The 17,131-nt window shown below is 44.2% G+C and overlaps 3 protein-coding genes across 5 annotated transcripts; 1 reads left to right on the forward strand and 2 right to left on the reverse strand.

Moving 5' to 3' along the window:
- Window positions 1–429: 429 nt before the first annotated feature.
- gjb3 (gap junction protein beta 3) lies at window positions 430–3,597 on the forward strand. Of its 2 annotated transcripts, none has more exons than XM_086127146.1 (2): window positions 430–723; window positions 1,826–3,597. In XM_086127146.1, exon 2 carries the CDS (start codon window positions 1,907–1,909, stop codon window positions 2,768–2,770), a length of 864 nt encoding a protein of 287 aa, XP_085983272.1. In that variant the 5' UTR covers window positions 430–723; window positions 1,826–1,906; the 3' UTR covers window positions 2,771–3,597. The 2 variants fall into 2 exon arrangements, with proteins under 2 accessions (XP_085983272.1, XP_085983271.1); XM_086127145.1 differs by having other exon boundaries at window positions 542–723; window positions 1,847–3,597.
- Window positions 3,598–4,239: 642 nt separating this feature from the next.
- Window positions 4,240–10,550, reverse strand: hmgcl (3-hydroxy-3-methylglutaryl-CoA lyase). The gene is made up of 9 exons (XM_086127144.1): window positions 10,445–10,550; window positions 9,107–9,190; window positions 8,904–9,011; window positions 8,675–8,770; window positions 8,440–8,588; window positions 8,312–8,375; window positions 7,996–8,184; window positions 5,771–5,896; window positions 4,240–5,234 (listed from the first exon to the last, which is right to left on the reverse strand). Exons 1-9 carry the CDS (start codon window positions 10,532–10,534, stop codon window positions 5,133–5,135), a joined length of 1,008 nt encoding a protein of 335 aa, XP_085983270.1. The 5' UTR covers window positions 10,535–10,550; the 3' UTR covers window positions 4,240–5,132.
- A 698-nt stretch (window positions 10,551–11,248) lies between these two features.
- On the reverse strand, window positions 11,249–16,963 carry zbtb8a (zinc finger and BTB domain containing 8A). Of its 2 annotated transcripts, XM_086127143.1 has the most exons (5): window positions 16,783–16,963; window positions 14,360–15,261; window positions 14,104–14,273; window positions 13,672–13,867; window positions 13,161–13,266 (listed from the first exon to the last, which is right to left on the reverse strand). In XM_086127143.1, the coding sequence occupies exons 1-4, from the start codon at window positions 16,845–16,847 to the stop codon at window positions 13,679–13,681; spliced, it is 1,326 nt and encodes a 441-aa protein (XP_085983269.1). In that variant the 5' UTR covers window positions 16,848–16,963; the 3' UTR covers window positions 13,161–13,266; window positions 13,672–13,678. The 2 variants fall into 2 exon arrangements, with proteins under 2 accessions (XP_085983267.1, XP_085983269.1); XM_086127141.1 differs by lacking the exon at window positions 13,672–13,867 and having other exon boundaries at window positions 11,249–13,266.
- Window positions 16,964–17,131: the final 168 nt, after the last annotated feature.

Consider the following 17,131-nt stretch of genomic DNA (forward strand, 5'->3'; position numbering starts at 1 on the left):
GGTACTACGTGACGCCAACTCCCAGTGAATGATGACGCGCAGCCAGACTCAGGGGAGAAACACAATAGCAACCTGCCTTTCATGCTTGGTCTTCTCCGTTCAAGTGAAAAAAAATGTATTCGGTGGAGGGTGTGTCTGTCTCAGTATGAAGCAAGTGGAAACAAGTCAGGACAAAAGTCTTTGGTTCCTGGTTGCACAGAGAGCAAACAACACATGATTACAAAAAAACCATGACAATCACATAAAGAACAAGCAAACCTTAATCTGAGAAGACACGGGTGGAAAAGGTGCTTAAGTGTCAACAGCGTAATGAAGATAAGATAAGATAAGATAAGATTGGATAAGATATCCCTTTATTTGTCCCGCAATGGGGAAATTACAGTCAGAATTCAGAAAGGAAAACGCTGGGTAGAGAGAATAATGAAACATGAAATAATATTCTTACTCAGAAGTGTGCTGTGTAATGTTAACAGTAGTGTGAATGAGGAGCGCGAGCCAGGCGGAGTTGGCAGGAACATCTGGGTTCTCTCCAGTCCGTCTTCTTTTTCCGACTTTCGAAACCACACCCACAGGCGCATTTCTCAAGCCTGCGCTCCTCTACCTGTGCCCACTGACACTCTTTGTGTTTCACGGCTAAAAAAAGGTTCGTCAAATAATCGACAAATGTGTTGGCCACGCGTTTGATCGACCGTCTTCGCCACAAATGGACTAAGACATCTTTTGGTAAGACGAGAACTCGCCGTCAGTCTCCCCTGGTGCGTTTGTGGCCGCTTTGTAAATTCGCCTTTTTCTGAACAAATGGAAACGTCCTCGAAACAATTCCCGGTGTTGTTGCTTTACACGATTTTATACTTGTTAGAGCGGTCATTCGACTTGTTTTAAACTAGAATGGATACCATGAAATCGAGAGAGAGGCTCGAGTGTAATTAAGCGTCGTTTTGGAGGAATTTTTTAATGTTTTGGTGACATTATAACGTTACGAATTTTTAATTCACACTTCAAATCTATACTATATTCGACCTGTCTGTGTATAAATCAAGTTATTAAAAAACCGGGAATAAAGTGTGCCTCAAGTTAAAGGCCTGAAAGTCACAAACGTTTCTCATAGATCACGTTGAAGATTTTAGTGTACTGTATAAAAAATAACACACAGGTTCAAAAACATCTCTTCTTCATTGAATCTTGTGTTGCCACAAAGAGTACAACACATTTCATTTATTTGCATCATTTCGAAGACATTGACACATTCTTCTTTGTTAAATAAGTTCAAGGATTAGTTTCAAGGATGCCTCTTTATGTCGTTGTGGGGACAGTCTAAAATGCTTAACGTAAGCCTAATTTATGGTGCTTCATGTCAAAAAACTGTGATCAACCATCACTAAAATTCAACCTCTGAAAATATCACAATGATTGCCCCAATTTTTGGTATTTTTGGGGGGGGGGGCAATTAAGCCTTTTGCTCTCCATAGGTGCTCACCGTAGAGAAAACGTTTCATGTTGCTTTAAAACACTGCAATTAATCGACACCCAAATTAATGTGGACATCTATACTTATGCCTACTTCAACCTCTCAAATGATCAGAACGGATCGGCTCAATATTTGAGATTTTTTGAAGGGTCAGGATTTCCCTCATAAAATTGTCCATAAAATCCAAAATATCTGAGCAATTATCATATTTGCAGTGGTTGAAGTAGGCATAACTCGGGTGACATTTGGTCAGTTTTCGGACATTACTCTTTTTTACCTGAAGCGCTTTAGACTGTCCCTCATGGGGTTGCATGATGTGACTGAGTTCAAATGTTGATCAGTTAATTATTCTAAAAGGTCCTCTCCTCGCCCCTTAAGACAAAAGCCTGTAAAGAATAAGACGTCCATCGAAGACACATCTGACCAACTGCACAAGTCATGGACTGGAAGACATTCCAAGCCCTCCTGAGTGGGGTGAACAAATATTCCACAGCCTTTGGGCGCATCTGGCTCTCTGTGGTGTTTGTGTTCAGAGTGATGGTGTATGTAGTGGCGGCCGAACGGGTGTGGGGCGACGAGCAAAAGGACTTTGACTGCAACACCAAGCAGCCAGGATGCTCCAACGTCTGCTATGATCACTTCTTCCCCATCTCGCATATCCGCCTGTGGGCGCTGCAGCTGATTTTCATCACCTGCCCGTCCTTCATGGTGGTCATGCACGTGGCCTACCGTGATGACCGCGAACGCAAGCACAGAGCCAAGCACGGCGAGAATACCAAGCTGTACAACAACACAGGCAAGAAGCACGGCGGCCTGTGGTGGACCTACCTGATCAGCCTCTTTGTCAAGACGGCCATTGAGATCGCCTTCCTCTACATCCTCCACCATGTCTACGACAGCTTCTATCTGCCCAGGCTGGTCAAGTGTGAGGTGTCACCTTGCCCCAACATAGTGGACTGCTACATCGGTCATCCCACCGAGAAGAAAGTGTTCACCTACTTCATGGTGGGCGCTTCTGCGCTCTGCATCGTCCTCAACATCTGTGAGATCATTTACCTCATCTCCAAGAGAATCATGCGAATTGCCAACAAGATCAGTCGGCGCAAAAATAACCTCCCGGTGCCCCAGGACGACTACATGGATGACATATTTAACAACTGCGTCCAGCCTCCGTCTATGGTGGACCTGAAGGATAAGCCTCCATCCTTCAACTCTGCAAACAAGCCAGAGTACAGATTGTCCACATTGAAGATTGACGACAAGATTCGGGCCTCTGCTCCAAATTTGTCTACTCCTTGCTGAGAGACAAACCAAAAGAGACTGGAAACTATCAGTTGTGCTTGGGCTATGACTCACTTGCAGGCTTAAAAACACATTTAGATCTATGGCCAAACCATAGTGTGTGTCAGCCCCTGTAACTTGAGCCATTGAGCACTGGACTATGCCGTGGGCCCCCGCGTCCACACCTTTCGACTCTTTCTGAGCATGTGAACTTGGATTTCCATGTCAACCTCCACAATATGTACGTCTCATCTTTGCCAGATTAATTTCTCTATCATATGTGGGATTCGTTTGGAATACAATAAAGGTTGTAGGCCTTTTCAAAGTCATCCCGCCACACATTATTCCCTCCACTTATTGGAAGTGGACAGTAGAGAGACACCTGAAGAGGTTGGAACGTGCCATGCCATTCATTCCTCTGTACATTTCATCCAGCTTTTCAATGCAATTCTGATGTGCTGGTAACGCCTGCAAGCAGAGCTCAAGTGACTGGAGAGTGGTAATGACTCTGGAATGTGGGCACACCACTATGGCTGACAACTGTAACTGAAAGTAAGTTAACTGGCTCAAAACTCGTTTTTCACATTTTTGTTTTGGTGGGGTGAGTGTCTGGAATTATGAGGGTGATAACAGGCACATTCATGTCTTTCTTACAAGCAGTCTCTCATTTTGCATTTGTTTGGGCTTTTCAGTCAACAACCTCACTGACCACTGTTGATTTAAATCAGCCGAAAGGACTGCTGCTGTTCGTGATGTCTTGGCTAATGCTACAATCCCCCAAGAATGTATGATATGTAATTTTGACAAGTTGTTTATTTTTATACATAATAAATTTATTGAACATATAACTTTAGTCGACCTAATGTACTGTGTGTGTGTGTGTGTGTGTGTGTGTGCATGACTTAGCTTTGTTCAAATGACGACTCGCCTCAATGCAACACTTGCAATAATATTATATGGTTTAAAATAAAACCTCTGGATCGATCGATGGAGTAGAAGTCAAGGACTTCCCTGTCTCTCATGTGCTAGCTCCGATATTTGTTCCGATGCACGGCATAGTTGGGCAACTATAATGGATGTGATCCAAGAGTGTACTAGTTTGTATGAATAACAAAAGTTCATGTAACTGTATCAACGATGGGGCGTCTTCCACAAAAAAAACAATTATGGCGGGACTGTTTGAGCCAGGGGCAGGGATGTAAACAAACAACAATGAACATTATAATGTACACAAAAACATTGTACAATCCTAAATGTTGGTGGCCTGCAGTAAGAATCTCAGCATGCCTGTCAGACAGGTTCCTGTGAGGTGCGGCAAAGGAGAAAAGCGCAATGACTAAATTACTTCCTGAACAAACGGCAAAGGACTGGATCTGTACCAAAAACAAACACACAAGCAAACAAAACATGGTTAAGGTTATCCTGAAATATTCTAAATGATCTTGACTTCTACTAATGTTTATAACACATCAAAAACACACTGAGAAGAGTTTCAATGGATCAAGAAGCGTTTATTTATACCATTCACGAGTTAAATATGTACATGTGGACAACCCATCCATCCATTTTGCGAACCGCTTGATCCTCACTAGGGTCGCGGGGGGTGCTGGAGCCTATCCCAGCCGTCTTCGGGCAGTAGGCGGGGGAAACCCTGAATCAGTTGCCAGCCAATCGCAGGGCACACAGAGACAAACAACCATCCACGCCCACACTCACACCTAGGGACAATTTAGAGCGTCCAATCAACCTGCCATGCATGTTTTTGGAATGTGGGAGGAAACCGGAGCACCCGGAGAAAACCCACGCAGGCCCGGGGAGAACATGCAAACTCCACACAGGGAGGCCGCAGCTGGAATCGAACCTCTGCACTGTGAAGCCGACGTGCTAACCACTGGACTACCGGGCCGCCATGTGGACAACGTTTTTGAAAATAAATATCAACATGTTACAGTTTCAATTCTGCCAAAAATTCCAAATCATACATTTCTTTCAAAACCCATCTGAAATAATTCAGATTTATGGATTTCACCAAAAGCGAGTTGATCCATCACACTCACATTTTGACGAGAGGATTTTGCTCAAGTGTATATGAAGTCACATTATTCATATTCCCATTGAAAATACAATGGAGGAAGGCATTGTCTCTTTCTATAGTGTGACGAGACTGGCTTTATTTTTAAGGCACTATTTGAGCAATGCCTTCACACAGAGGGAATCTAAGGAACCAGGTGATTATTTCGAACGCATCACCATCATACAAACGTTGAAGGGATATTCTTATGACTGGTAGATGACGTGTCAGACAAAATTCTGGGAGGCAGCAACAGAACACTTGGCTTTCGGATTTGTGTGTGCTGATGAAAGTCCTCGCGATTGGATTTGACTACAGTTTGCAGGTTGCCTGTGCCACTTTAGAACTGGTCTTCCTGTTAAGGCTTCGACAAATGAAAGCTCCCGCATCCATCAGCTTGGTGAGGTCAACTCCCTGGGAAGAAGAGATCATTTTACTACGGGAATAAACTGGGCTGGAAGGGCTTTTAACGTGACAATTAAGAACGTGACAATTAAGATGAATGATGATCCGATTAAAAAATATATAAATACAAGAGTTTTCAAATCATTTGACATAGTTTGAAATGAATTAATGATTATCAAAATTAAATAATCATAATGCTGTCAGCAAAATTTAACAAACAGTTTTTATATAGTTTTGCTCCACCTGTAACACGGCACAATTTTATTTTTGCCTTACTCTTTGAATGTTTTTATACAATGTCCGAATCTGCTTCCTAGCCGGTGAATCTTTTTTTACAGAATCTCCTCAAGGATTCATGTTGCACTCTTTCGACTACATTCAAGCATATTCGAACACACAACGCTTTTCCATTGCTACCAAATGGTTTCCTTCACCTGTAAGTTAAGTTTTCCATAAAACGTTGTTTGTCTTTTCACATCACGTTAAAATTGTACATAAATTGAATTAGCCCAAAAATTTGACGCTGTAAACAGACAACTACTCACAGTGTGAATCCCAAGTCCATGAAGCATGTAGACCAGATCTTCTGTCGCAACATTGCCAGAAGCACCCTGTGCGTAAGGGCAGCCGCCTAGTCCGGAGACAGAAGAGTCCACCACACTCACTCCCATCTACAGGCAAAAGAGATTCGTGTCAGGCAACACCAATGAGAAACATATGAAGTGGTCACAATATTAGGTACATCTGTGTGTCAGTGATACATTTATGAGCACCGTGAACAGTACAATGTTCCCCACAATATTGCAGTTGGGCAGTTCTTCATTTGCAGTCCTGCTATTCCGTAGACTTTCCAGCAATGATTTATGGATTTCTACAGTACAGTATATCAACATCCAGAGTTTTGTGCCTTCAGTGTAGTACTGTAGCACGCTATGCCACAACATGCCAGTCTACTGGAAGAGACGTGGCATGATGAGAGCAAGAAGGTTTGGAGATGCTAATTCTCTTGCCAACCGCCTCACGCTCGGCCATGAACTGCTCTAGCAAGAGTAGAACATCGCAGCTGAAGGAAGCCAACAGAACCACCGAGGAACTTTTCAACCAGCTCAATGACTTCAACCCCTGATATAGGAGAGCCCACCTAAGTGTCCACAGACTCTGCTCCCTGATTAGAAGGTCTGTCGAAGGAACTGAGGAGGTTTTTGAAGTACTCTCCCCACTGATTCACAACATCCCGACTCAAGGTCAGCAGCGCCTTAACCCCCACGATACATAGTGTGTATGGATGGTCGTCGGATGGTAGACCTGAATTCTTTCCCCATAGCCACACTGAACTCTTCCCACGCTGCGGTTTTTGACTCAGTGACCGCCAAAGATACATTCTCCTTGACCTGCCAATCCACACAGACCAAAAAGGCCAGATAGAACTGCTCCTTTAGATTGACGGCATCTATCACTGCTGGTGTCCACCAACGTGTTCGGGGATTTCCGCAACAACAGGCCCCGACCACATTATGGGCACAGCTTTGGTCGGCCGCCTCAACACTGGAGAAACATTGCCCGTAAGGACTCGATGTCCACATGATCCAAGTTCTGCCAGAGCTGGGAGATGAAACTCAGCTTCTGACAGTGGACTCTACCAGATATTCTTCTGCCAGCATCTTACCCCACCATTGGAGCCAACATACCGCCATGATCGGTTTGACAGCTATCTTCAACCACGAGTCCAAGAAGCAAGCCTTATGACACGACCGCAAAGTCGATCATCAAATTGTGGCTGAGGGTGCTCCGGGATACGGAGTTCGAGATACACAATCTGTGATAAGCACAGCCATCAAATAAGAAAACACCACATGGGTTCCGGTCTGGGAGATTAGGGGGGCGTTTGTCCCAATAGCCTCCTAACAGGTATTACCGTCATTTCCCCAGTGACCACTGCAGTTTGAAAGCAGAATGAGGGAGCCTCCAGTGGGAATGCCCACCAACACCTCCTCCAAACACTCCAAAAATAGTGGGTACTCTTGAGCTGCTGTTTGGTACATAGGCACAAATGACAGTCAGGACCCGTCCCCTCGATCGCAGATGGAGGGAGTCTCCCCTCTCGTCAAGTGGGTAAAACCCCAACGTACAGGCACTGAGCCGGTGGGTACCATAACTATGCTCACACCTGCTCGGCATATCTTACCCGGGCCAACTCCAGAATGGAACGGGAGTCTTACCCGTCTCAAGAGGACTAGTACCTGAGCCCACGCCGTTTGTCGAGTCAAGCCCAATCCACATTTCTCAGCATCATACCCTAGTTCAGCCTCTTTCACTGCCAGAGAGATGACATTCCTTGTCTCTAAAACCAGCCTGCCTGCCTTTGGCCAAAACCCAGCTTACATTGCACCCGACCTCCTTGGCTCCTCAAACAGGAGGTGAGCCCAAAGGAGGGACCCGTGTTTCTTCTTCAGGTTGTTGCTCTTTAAATATATAATGTTGAATTCTCTTTGGTTTTATTCAATGCATTTTTTTTAAATTCCAGACTCAAGATCCATTTGAATAAGGCAAACACATGTAAGAATTAAACAGTTGCACATTTAAAAAGACATGCATACCGCTGTTTCCACATGTTTGACTGGTAGCAGATTTCACAAAATCCAATATTTGTGCATGAAATGTGCTGGCGTCAGTCTGAGGGTAAATTTCAATTGGGAGTGACAAACGAACCGCTTGAAGCAACCCGTTTATTAGGAGAACCGTGTGACTCGGAGAATGAGGAACAACAAACCTGCAAGGCTACAAGAATATTTGCGAGGGCCTGCCCGTACGTGTCGTGACAGTGCACCGCCAGAGCATTGACTGGCACCTCGCGGCTCACCACTGCCAGCATTTCCTCCATGCTGCCTGGCGTGCCCACTCCAATGGTGTCGCCAAGCGAAATCTCATAGCAGCCCATGGAATACAGACGCTTTGCTACCTGCAGAGACACCAGTATGGTTATACAGTAACACTGTGTCTGCCACTCTTATTATGACAATACATAAACATGGATTTGAACTATAAGGCTTGTCAAGCATGGTTAATGGATTTAAGTGAGAACTCACATGTGCAACTTTTTCGGGACGAACCTTGCCTTCATACGGGCAGCCGAGAACACAAGACACATAGCTGTAGGGACAACAAAAGGATGTGCATTCATTGATAAATCTACCAATTTTTTTGGTCATCTTACCCTCTTACGGGCACGCCGGCCTCTGTAGCCGCCTTCACGACCTCGTCAAAACGACGTAAACTTTCATCCACTGAGCAGTTTATATTTTTTTTACTGAACTGTTCAGACGCAGCACCAAATATGGCGACCTCAGATGCCCCGGCCTTCACCTGTCATGGAGACAGAGTCGGGGAAAACCATCGTAAGCTCTAAGTATGGCAATGGAAGCTGTTGGGAAGATGTGCTTGATACCCACAGCAGCCTGGAAGCCCTTGAGGTTGGGGGTGAGGACCGGGTAAGACACTCCAGGTTTCCTATAGATCCCCTTCAACACCTCCACCTGGTCTGCCATCTATAACAGGGAACAGTAACACTGACATCAATGTGTGCAAATGCTCACGGGTGGGAGTGCCGTTCTAGTGCTGCGATGTGCATGTGTAGGCATGACAACAATTTACATGTGAACTATGGGAGAGGAAACTTACTTGTGGAACCCACTTTGGCGATACAAAGCTAGTGGCTTCTACGACTGACAGCCCTGACTCTGACAACATGTCTATCAAATGGATTTTGGTCTCTGTTGGAACGATAGTCTGACAAAGAAAACAGTAAATGTGTTATTTTTCAAAACCTGAAAAACATTTGAAAGTGACACACAAAACATGATAGAAACAACATAACACGCTACCTTTTCATTCTGAAGGCCATCTCTGGGTCCCACCTCCACTATTTTTACCCTCTCCGGGAGGGTTTGACCTGCTCTCATGCCAGCCTACACATAAAAAGAGCCTGTCAGGGTCATTGCATGTGAAAATCAAGACTTTTGCCTTTACCTCTCATAATGGCTTCACATTTTTGGTTGGAAATGGAAGAAAAAACCTGAACAGAAAACATTTTCATCCTCAACTAAGCTCTTCCTTCTAAAGCTACAGTAAAGTTGCAGCTAATTAGAGCTTGTTTGTCATCTTTAAAGATCTATATCTTTGAAACCACACTACTGAGGAAAGCTGATCATGAGGGCATTTTAAAGCTCTTTTGTAGTTGTACAAAACAAACACAAAGGTTTTTTTTCTATCTACTCAAGCATAATTCAAACAGCAAATGTAGGCAAAATATAAAGATATCTTCACATTTTTCTCAAAAGAATATTGTGTTTTATTATGCGAAGGAGCTTTGTTTTAAATTGTGTGATGGACACTAAAAGTTTTTAAGGAAAAAATTGTGTACATTGTGTTTCCCAATCTCCCATTTTACATTGGAAAAATGTCACAACATACTGCAAAACTAAATATTTATATTCCCGTATCAATGAACTAACAAATCTACTTATTAAGTGTAATATCTAAGCCGGCTTAGTGAAACACAAATATAATATTTGCAGAAAGCCATGATCTTATTTTGTGGTATGAACCACAACAGGTACAGGTTTATTGCACCTTTTGCCATTTTCCAATCTGCTTGTCCTCGCGTAAGTGCTGGAGACTATCCCAGCTGTCTTCCGGCAGTAGGCGGGGGACACCTTGAACTGGTTGCCAGCCAATCGCATGGCACACATAAACGAACAACCATCTGCACTCACAATCACACCGAGGGACGATTTACACACTTGTGTAAATCATAATCCGTGTGCAATATCATGAACGCAAAGACAAATATTATTGGAGCATTTTTGGGGCCATGCAAGTAGGTAACGTTGGAAACCAGGACGATTAAATCTTGGATGATAGAATATTTAGAAATATACATTATTTGCAATTTATAAAAACAAAGTGTATTCTAACACAATTTTGAGACAAGAGTTTTTATTTCAGGCAAGCGATTTTATATAGTGTATACTTTCAGATGTTGGACAGTTCTGAGTTCTATGTCAAAATTAACATTCTCAGGGGGCACTTTCTTTGACGGGATGTTCCTTTCTTTTCAGAGTAGGGAAACGAGGATAATAAATATCCAAAGAGGTCGTTTAACCCTTCGACAGCTTCTACAACCTGCTGGGCGATAACATCCACATTGAAAATGCTCTAACCTTCACTACGGAGCTGAACGGCAAGTACTGGTGTCCGATTGTTGCGGAGGTAAAAGCGCTTCTATTTACAAACCGCCACACCGCCGCCATGTTGGTCCGGTCTCTGTCGTCGGTTAACACTTCTTCTGCGGAAATTCTTGCTTGCCTTGACGGGCAGCGCATGGGCGCTCTCTAGCGGCCACAAAAATCTTGATGGGTGTTTTACGAGTTGGTTTCATTAAACCAGGTTAGTCCCTGCTAAAATGCACGGCTCGCCACTCCTTTAAAGAAAGTTTTTTTTTAATTTTACAGGTGTGGCTTGTTTGGTAGTAATTCATTAATTTAACTAAAAACGCATTAGAGCTGAAAATACACCTCTGTATTGACACTTGTATGGCAACATTTCCAGTTCACGGGTACGTCCACGTTGGGTCCAATGAGACGTAACGGGTGTAATTTACTGCTGGACAATAGACACACCTTGCTTTTTGGATTCTACACCGAGAAACGACGAAAGGATCTGAGGGTGATTTCCCCAGACCACAGATGTTGCCCAACTCCTGAGGAAGAATCACGTCCCGAACTGTGAGCCCCTTTTGTAATTAAGGTCTAAACAAATAAACTTTACTTGATGTGACTTAATATGATTCATACAATGAAAACATATTTTACATCCATCCATCCATTTGCTGAACCGCTTATCCTCACGAGGGGTGAGGGGGTGCTGGAGCCTATCCTGGCTGTCTTGTGGCAACATATTTTACATATGATATTAATAGTTTCAAACTATAAATTGTTAATTTAACTGAAAAAAACAGAGGTGGGTCTACAAAAATATCTTTAATGTGTCCAATAGTTTAAAAAAAACAAGAAACTTTTAATTGGCTTACCATCATAGTGCATATTATAAGGTAGCATTGCAAAGACACGTGAAAATTTCATTTCATTGAGTTCCTCATCAAATAGTCCTCTGTACTATTTCAGGTTCAATCAATCTCTCTTTTCGAAAGTAAAAAAAGAAAAAACATTTCCATTATGAAAAAAAAATGTGTACAACATTAAGAGTTTATCATTGAAACACGACAAAAGAAACACCCAGGACGCATGCTTCCGGTACTGCATATACATATACTTAAGGAGCTTGTCACAAAAGTAAAACGATCTCTCAAAGAATTGATCAACCAGTTGTGTTACAGTCAAAGAATAATACAGCATATCAGAGTAACTTCATGAGTAAACACACACGCACACACGCACCGCTGGATTTGCAAACTGACAAGTGGCAGCCACCTTGGTGGATTTTTCAAACCCGGCAAGCCAAATCCACTAAGAAAGTGGGTCGGGAGACCAGGACCCTTAACCGGAATTTGAGAGAGACAATTGTTTGATTCTGAATTAAAGTCAGTTTTATATGGCTAGAAATACACCCCCGCCTGACGAACCTGTTAGCATTTATTTCATAAGAAGACATTCCGCCTTGCTTACACGAGTCACTTTTATGACGTCAGCTCAGGTCTTTGTTGATTGGTTCCTTCAAACTGTCTGTTTGCCCTGCCTCAGAAATGCGCTTGATGAAAATACTTACAAGACTGTTTCTGCATTTTCAGGCTAAAAATTATGGAATGAGGACTTCAAACGCCTCAAAAAATCTCCATAACAAATAAAACCGGGGGGGGGGGGGACAATTGATGACTAAACTACATGAGTTTTTCTATTGCCCACACTGCTCTTCTCATGAATAATGTTCAATTTGTGCTATTTGCGTCATGCCTTTTTTTTTTTTAGGGCAAGTGACATAGTTTGAAACATCACGGCAATTTTATGGAGTCCACTTGGAGCACAACTTGGAATTTTGGCCCGTTTAAGCTTATTTGTGGATACAGTATTTGTAGCTGAAACCTGTCAGCTAATCGAAAAGGCAATTCCCTGAGTAGCAAACAAAATGTAACAATTGTAGCTGTGAAAATGTGTACAACATCAGAGTTGATGGTAAAAGTAGCTTTTGTGGGTGGCTATTGAAGTTCAGAGCAGGTTTCAGCATATTCCTTGAAAGTCACAACAACTGTTAAAGCAACTGGGAAGTCATCAAAATTGAGTTCAAAAAGTTGTGACGTTTTGAAAATACACTATGTTGAGAAATAGCAAAGTTGTATTGCTTTACTCGAATGTGAAGTTGCTCTTTGACCAGATTTTCAATAGGTAATGTAACAAAAGATATTCTACCCAATTTCAGCCCCGCCCCCACGCACACAAAAGCTCAATTTTTCTGGAACCTTCCATGCAATTTTCACAATTCTTACCACATCGCACTCGGGTCGAAGTGAATTTTGACAGATTGCTATTTTGGGGAAATCTTGTCTCATTGCTAAATGGATCATACCTTGGTAGCCTACATTCTCAGGCATGACTTTGACATGTTCACCCGCAGCCAAATATTTACACATGCGCGCGTGCATGCACACACACACACGCACACGCGCGCACACACACACACACACACACACACACACACACACTTTGGTCCAATTTCACTGCAGCTCCTCATCACTATCATCCACTTGTTGAATGATGAGGTCGGCCCCGGAGTCTTCAGCCAAGTCGTCGTCATCGGTTGCCATCCAGGCCCTATTACTATGCTCCTCCTCGCCGTCCACACCCAATAAGAGAGCCGGCTCCTCATTGCTTCCCTCTAGACTTTCCATGGGCATAGTATCGCGGCCCACTTCATGGACGCACAGAGGGCACATGCGATAACGCCTTGTGCCCTCACACACCACTTGGCCAGAGTCTTCAGTCACCGGACACTTACACCTCCTGCACACCAGCTTCCTGGCTTGATGAATCTGACAACAAGTAGCATAGATCACACACAATTGTCATTTGGTTTGGTGCAAACTACATACAGTAAACGTCATATGCAATTTTTTTCCAGACCAATAGCAGTACGAGTATTCACACATACACTTTGAGTGCGGACTGATAGAGAGTAATGATACTGAGTACGTACTTTGGATATATAAAATTTCATTCTGACGCAAATGATGATTCACAGATTTATAAAACTGCTGCAGTACAGCGCCAACTACTGCCAAGGAGGGCTTACACAATGTCAGATTCATTTGTTTTTTGCCTTTAAGTATTGTTCGCTGGTCTTGGCAGCTTCCATGAGTACCCGCTACCTTAAAATAAGCCCGGTATCGGTATTCGCCCAACCCGAACAGAAATGTTGTGACACAACTCTCAATTACCTATAGGTCAGGCTGAGTTCTTTCCGTGAATCACACGTGTTGCAAGCAACACGCATTGGATAATCTTCAGCTTGCAAAAAGTGTGGGGAAGGCCCTTTTCTTTCCTCGCATGATTGCGCCACAGTGTGCAAAGAAAATCTGCAAGTCTGCTGTGGAATTCTTCTATCAGTGTCCTGACATCTACTCCATCAAACACCTTCAGCATAAACCAAAACAGACATGGAACTCCTGACCTGACCTATTTGGATGAATAGACAATCATTCCCAAAGACCCAAAATCTCATTGTAAGTCTTCCTAATTACATGAATAATTATAACATAAAAAGCTATTTTAGCTGCAAAAGTGGGACGGACTTCTTACTGGTGGCAATGGTGAGGTTTCCAAATGCCTTTTGCAAAAAGCAAAACAATAAACCTGAAGTTAAGGCGTACCGTCTCAAAGTGGCTGCGCAGGTGTTCCAGGCGAGTAAATCGCTTTGTGCAGGCCTGGCACGGATACGGTCTCTCGCCAGTGTGACAGCGCAAATGACGCTTTAGGTCTGCCTTCCTTTTCACCGTGTGTGTACAGAAAGGGCATTTGAAGCGCATTGTGGCATTGGATTCTGTAAAGCAGACGGAGAAGCCGTTGGAATCGACATTTTTACCTCAGCGGTTTCAGTCTCATTTCTCCCCAAACGTCTTTGCTTACCATTGTCATTGAAGTTTGCAACAACACCCACAATTGGTGGAAGATTGGCGTAAAGCTCATCAGCCTTCTCCGCCTTTATTGTGCTGCCCTCCTGGATGTCTGGGTCTTCATGCTGGTTAGACTGGGTGCTGTTGGTCGCCTTTCGCTTATTTGCACCTTTGGCACGCCGCCGCTCTGACACTGGCAAAGTGTACAAAGGGTCCTGGGGGTCCTCTAACTCTGTGTTGAGCTCATTGGCAGGACTACTTGGCTCAGTCTTCAAGGCTGAACCTGAAATGTCCTGCTCCAAATCTTTGCCCATGTAGCTTGACTGGGATCTGGAGCTGTCCCTGGTCCAAAGTGCAGGTGGTGGACTGTCAGAACGTGGTTCTGGAGGCTGCTGCTGCTGTTGTTGCTGCTGCTGTTGCGGCTGCTGCTCTCCAGTCTCCTCACCAGCCCCACTGGTAAAGCTGCAGGTCTCTGACAAGCTGTGACAACGATCGCTGTCTTCATCTTTCACGCTAATGTCCAAAGAGGATTTGATGAAATTCTTACAGTAGTTGATGACATTGTTCATCTGCAGGTAACTAGCTGCAGACATCACCTCAATCACATTTTGACCGGAGAGGTCCAGCTGACCCGAATAGATGAAATCCAGGATGACTGTGAAGATCTCGGGGCTGAAAGAGTCAAAGGTGGCATTAGCAGACTCCGACATGCCATCGAGGCCCTGGGTCAAGAGCATGCGGAAGTAGCCGCTGCTGGCGCACAGGACGTTGCGGTGGGCCCTGAAGAGGTGGCCCTCTACCAGCACACTGAAGTCACAAAAGAGCTCTTGACGTCTCTGTTGGTTGAGCTGCTTCAGCAGGTTGGTTTGGTGAGCCACCGTGATGTCGGCCGTGTTGAACCATCTCTGAGGTTGTCTGCAAGACGCAACAATGCATGACAGTTTCAACCTCATCACTTAAAGTAGCATCAAGCACTTGAGTTAATGCGCAGGTTAACACAAATTATTTGCAGTTTACAGAGGGGAAAATGACAGACGATTGAGGCATCGTATCGGGTCTCATGTTCACCTTGAACTTAGTTACATCTGCATGACTTAATGAAAGAGAGAGACAAAACAAGAGCTGTATAAAACAAGCTGCCAAAAGGATCGGGGTTTTTAAGCCAGTTTGATTGCCTAACTTTACACTATTTAGGATGATGCTACAGGAGGTAATAATATTCATCCATCCATCCATTTTCCCAATCGCTTTATCCTCACAAGGGTCGCGGGAGATGCTGGAGCCTATCCCAGCCACAAATCCTGGCATGTGCAGTCAACTCCAAGGTCGATTGAGACATTAACTGATTTTTAAATAAACTTTTAAAGCAACGACTCTATAAAGTGCCAATCGAAGCTCAGGATCATGATCTAAAAACAGTACTTGCAATGATTCTCATATTTTGTTTGTTTGTTGGTTCTTTTTTTTTTTTTTTTTTGCTGGAATGCACGACTACACTTAATAGTGTTTAAACATACTGTACCATCCTTCCCAATGCTGTGGTCTGCGCTTGTACGACACTAAAGACGCTCCGCCTACTCGATTACACTCTGGACTTCCATTGGCCAAATCATCCCTCAATCAAAATGTGTCATCTACTGGGCTACACCCGACACCAGTCAGGAAGCTTCGGGTGACAAATCCCTGTAATCACCCTTAATGGAGGCTCGTCGCACGTCGAATATGTGATGTTACAAACACGCTCGAGAACGGGGAGAGGGGATGCAACATTGTGGAGAGCCACGAACTTTAAATACACTGAACCACATTCGTACCCTTTATTTTTTAAACAGTAACCTAGTTTCCCATCCTCATGACGACTACGACACACATTCATTTAATTATTCGAACCAGCCTAACTGGCTCGGTCGCATTGCCCGCTTCAACCCACCCGCTCAAATTATACAACTGTGCCCCGAATATTTAATAAAGGAATGTAATATAAACAATAAACACATATGAAATGAGAGCAAATTCAGGCGTATGGAGCTGCAAAGCGTCGTAAGAGTGCAGTAGTCCTGTGAGGGTAAAGCGGGCAGCGACGCACCAGAGCAGCCCACTGTGTCCTGGAGCGACGCCCACTTCAGGCTCCGACCAGCACACAATGGAAAATAAACCTCCGAACACAACCTAGCGTTGGCTTCTATTTGTATAGAATTATTTGGGTGGGAAATCCGCCTACGGGGTATACGTTAAAAACGCCCGTTTTATTTAAGTGGAACCCCCGCCCCATCCCACCCCCACACACTTCTTGTCGGAGGTCCGGAGCACAGCGAGCAGCGGGGAGGATTTGCCTCGCTTACCCGAACGCAACGACTCTCTCCCGGCGCGCGCATTCGACAGAACCCGCTTACGCCCCTCGCCATGATACCCGTGATAAAACCCATCGATACTTACTGGTGGTTGGATTCACCCGACGCCCGATAGAGCTTGTTCTCCCCCTCGTCGGTCACAAGATCCATTTTTTTGGCTTCCCTACAGGCTTTTCTTAGGCCTTTTTCTCTCGATCAGGGTCCACAGTCAGCCACTTCCTGCTCAGCCCTAAAGACCGAAACCCGGCGAGAGAGACTGGAGCGCTGTGCTGACGTGGGTGTTTTATTAACTGGGTGCCCGAGGGTTCAAGGAGCCATTTAAAGACCCAGCGTCAAGCTAAACAGAAGCTTTTGCTTGCACAATGTCGTACTTGGGTTCACAATTCAAATTTAAAAGTCAAAATAGCAGGTCTCCCAAATTTGCCGTAGTGACC

Source organism: Hippocampus guttulatus, chromosome 13 (assembly GCF_054856545.1).
Source record: "Hippocampus guttulatus isolate MCC_2025c chromosome 13, RoL_Hgut_1.0, whole genome shotgun sequence".
Lineage (NCBI taxonomy): Eukaryota > Metazoa > Chordata > Actinopteri > Syngnathiformes > Syngnathidae > Hippocampus > Hippocampus guttulatus.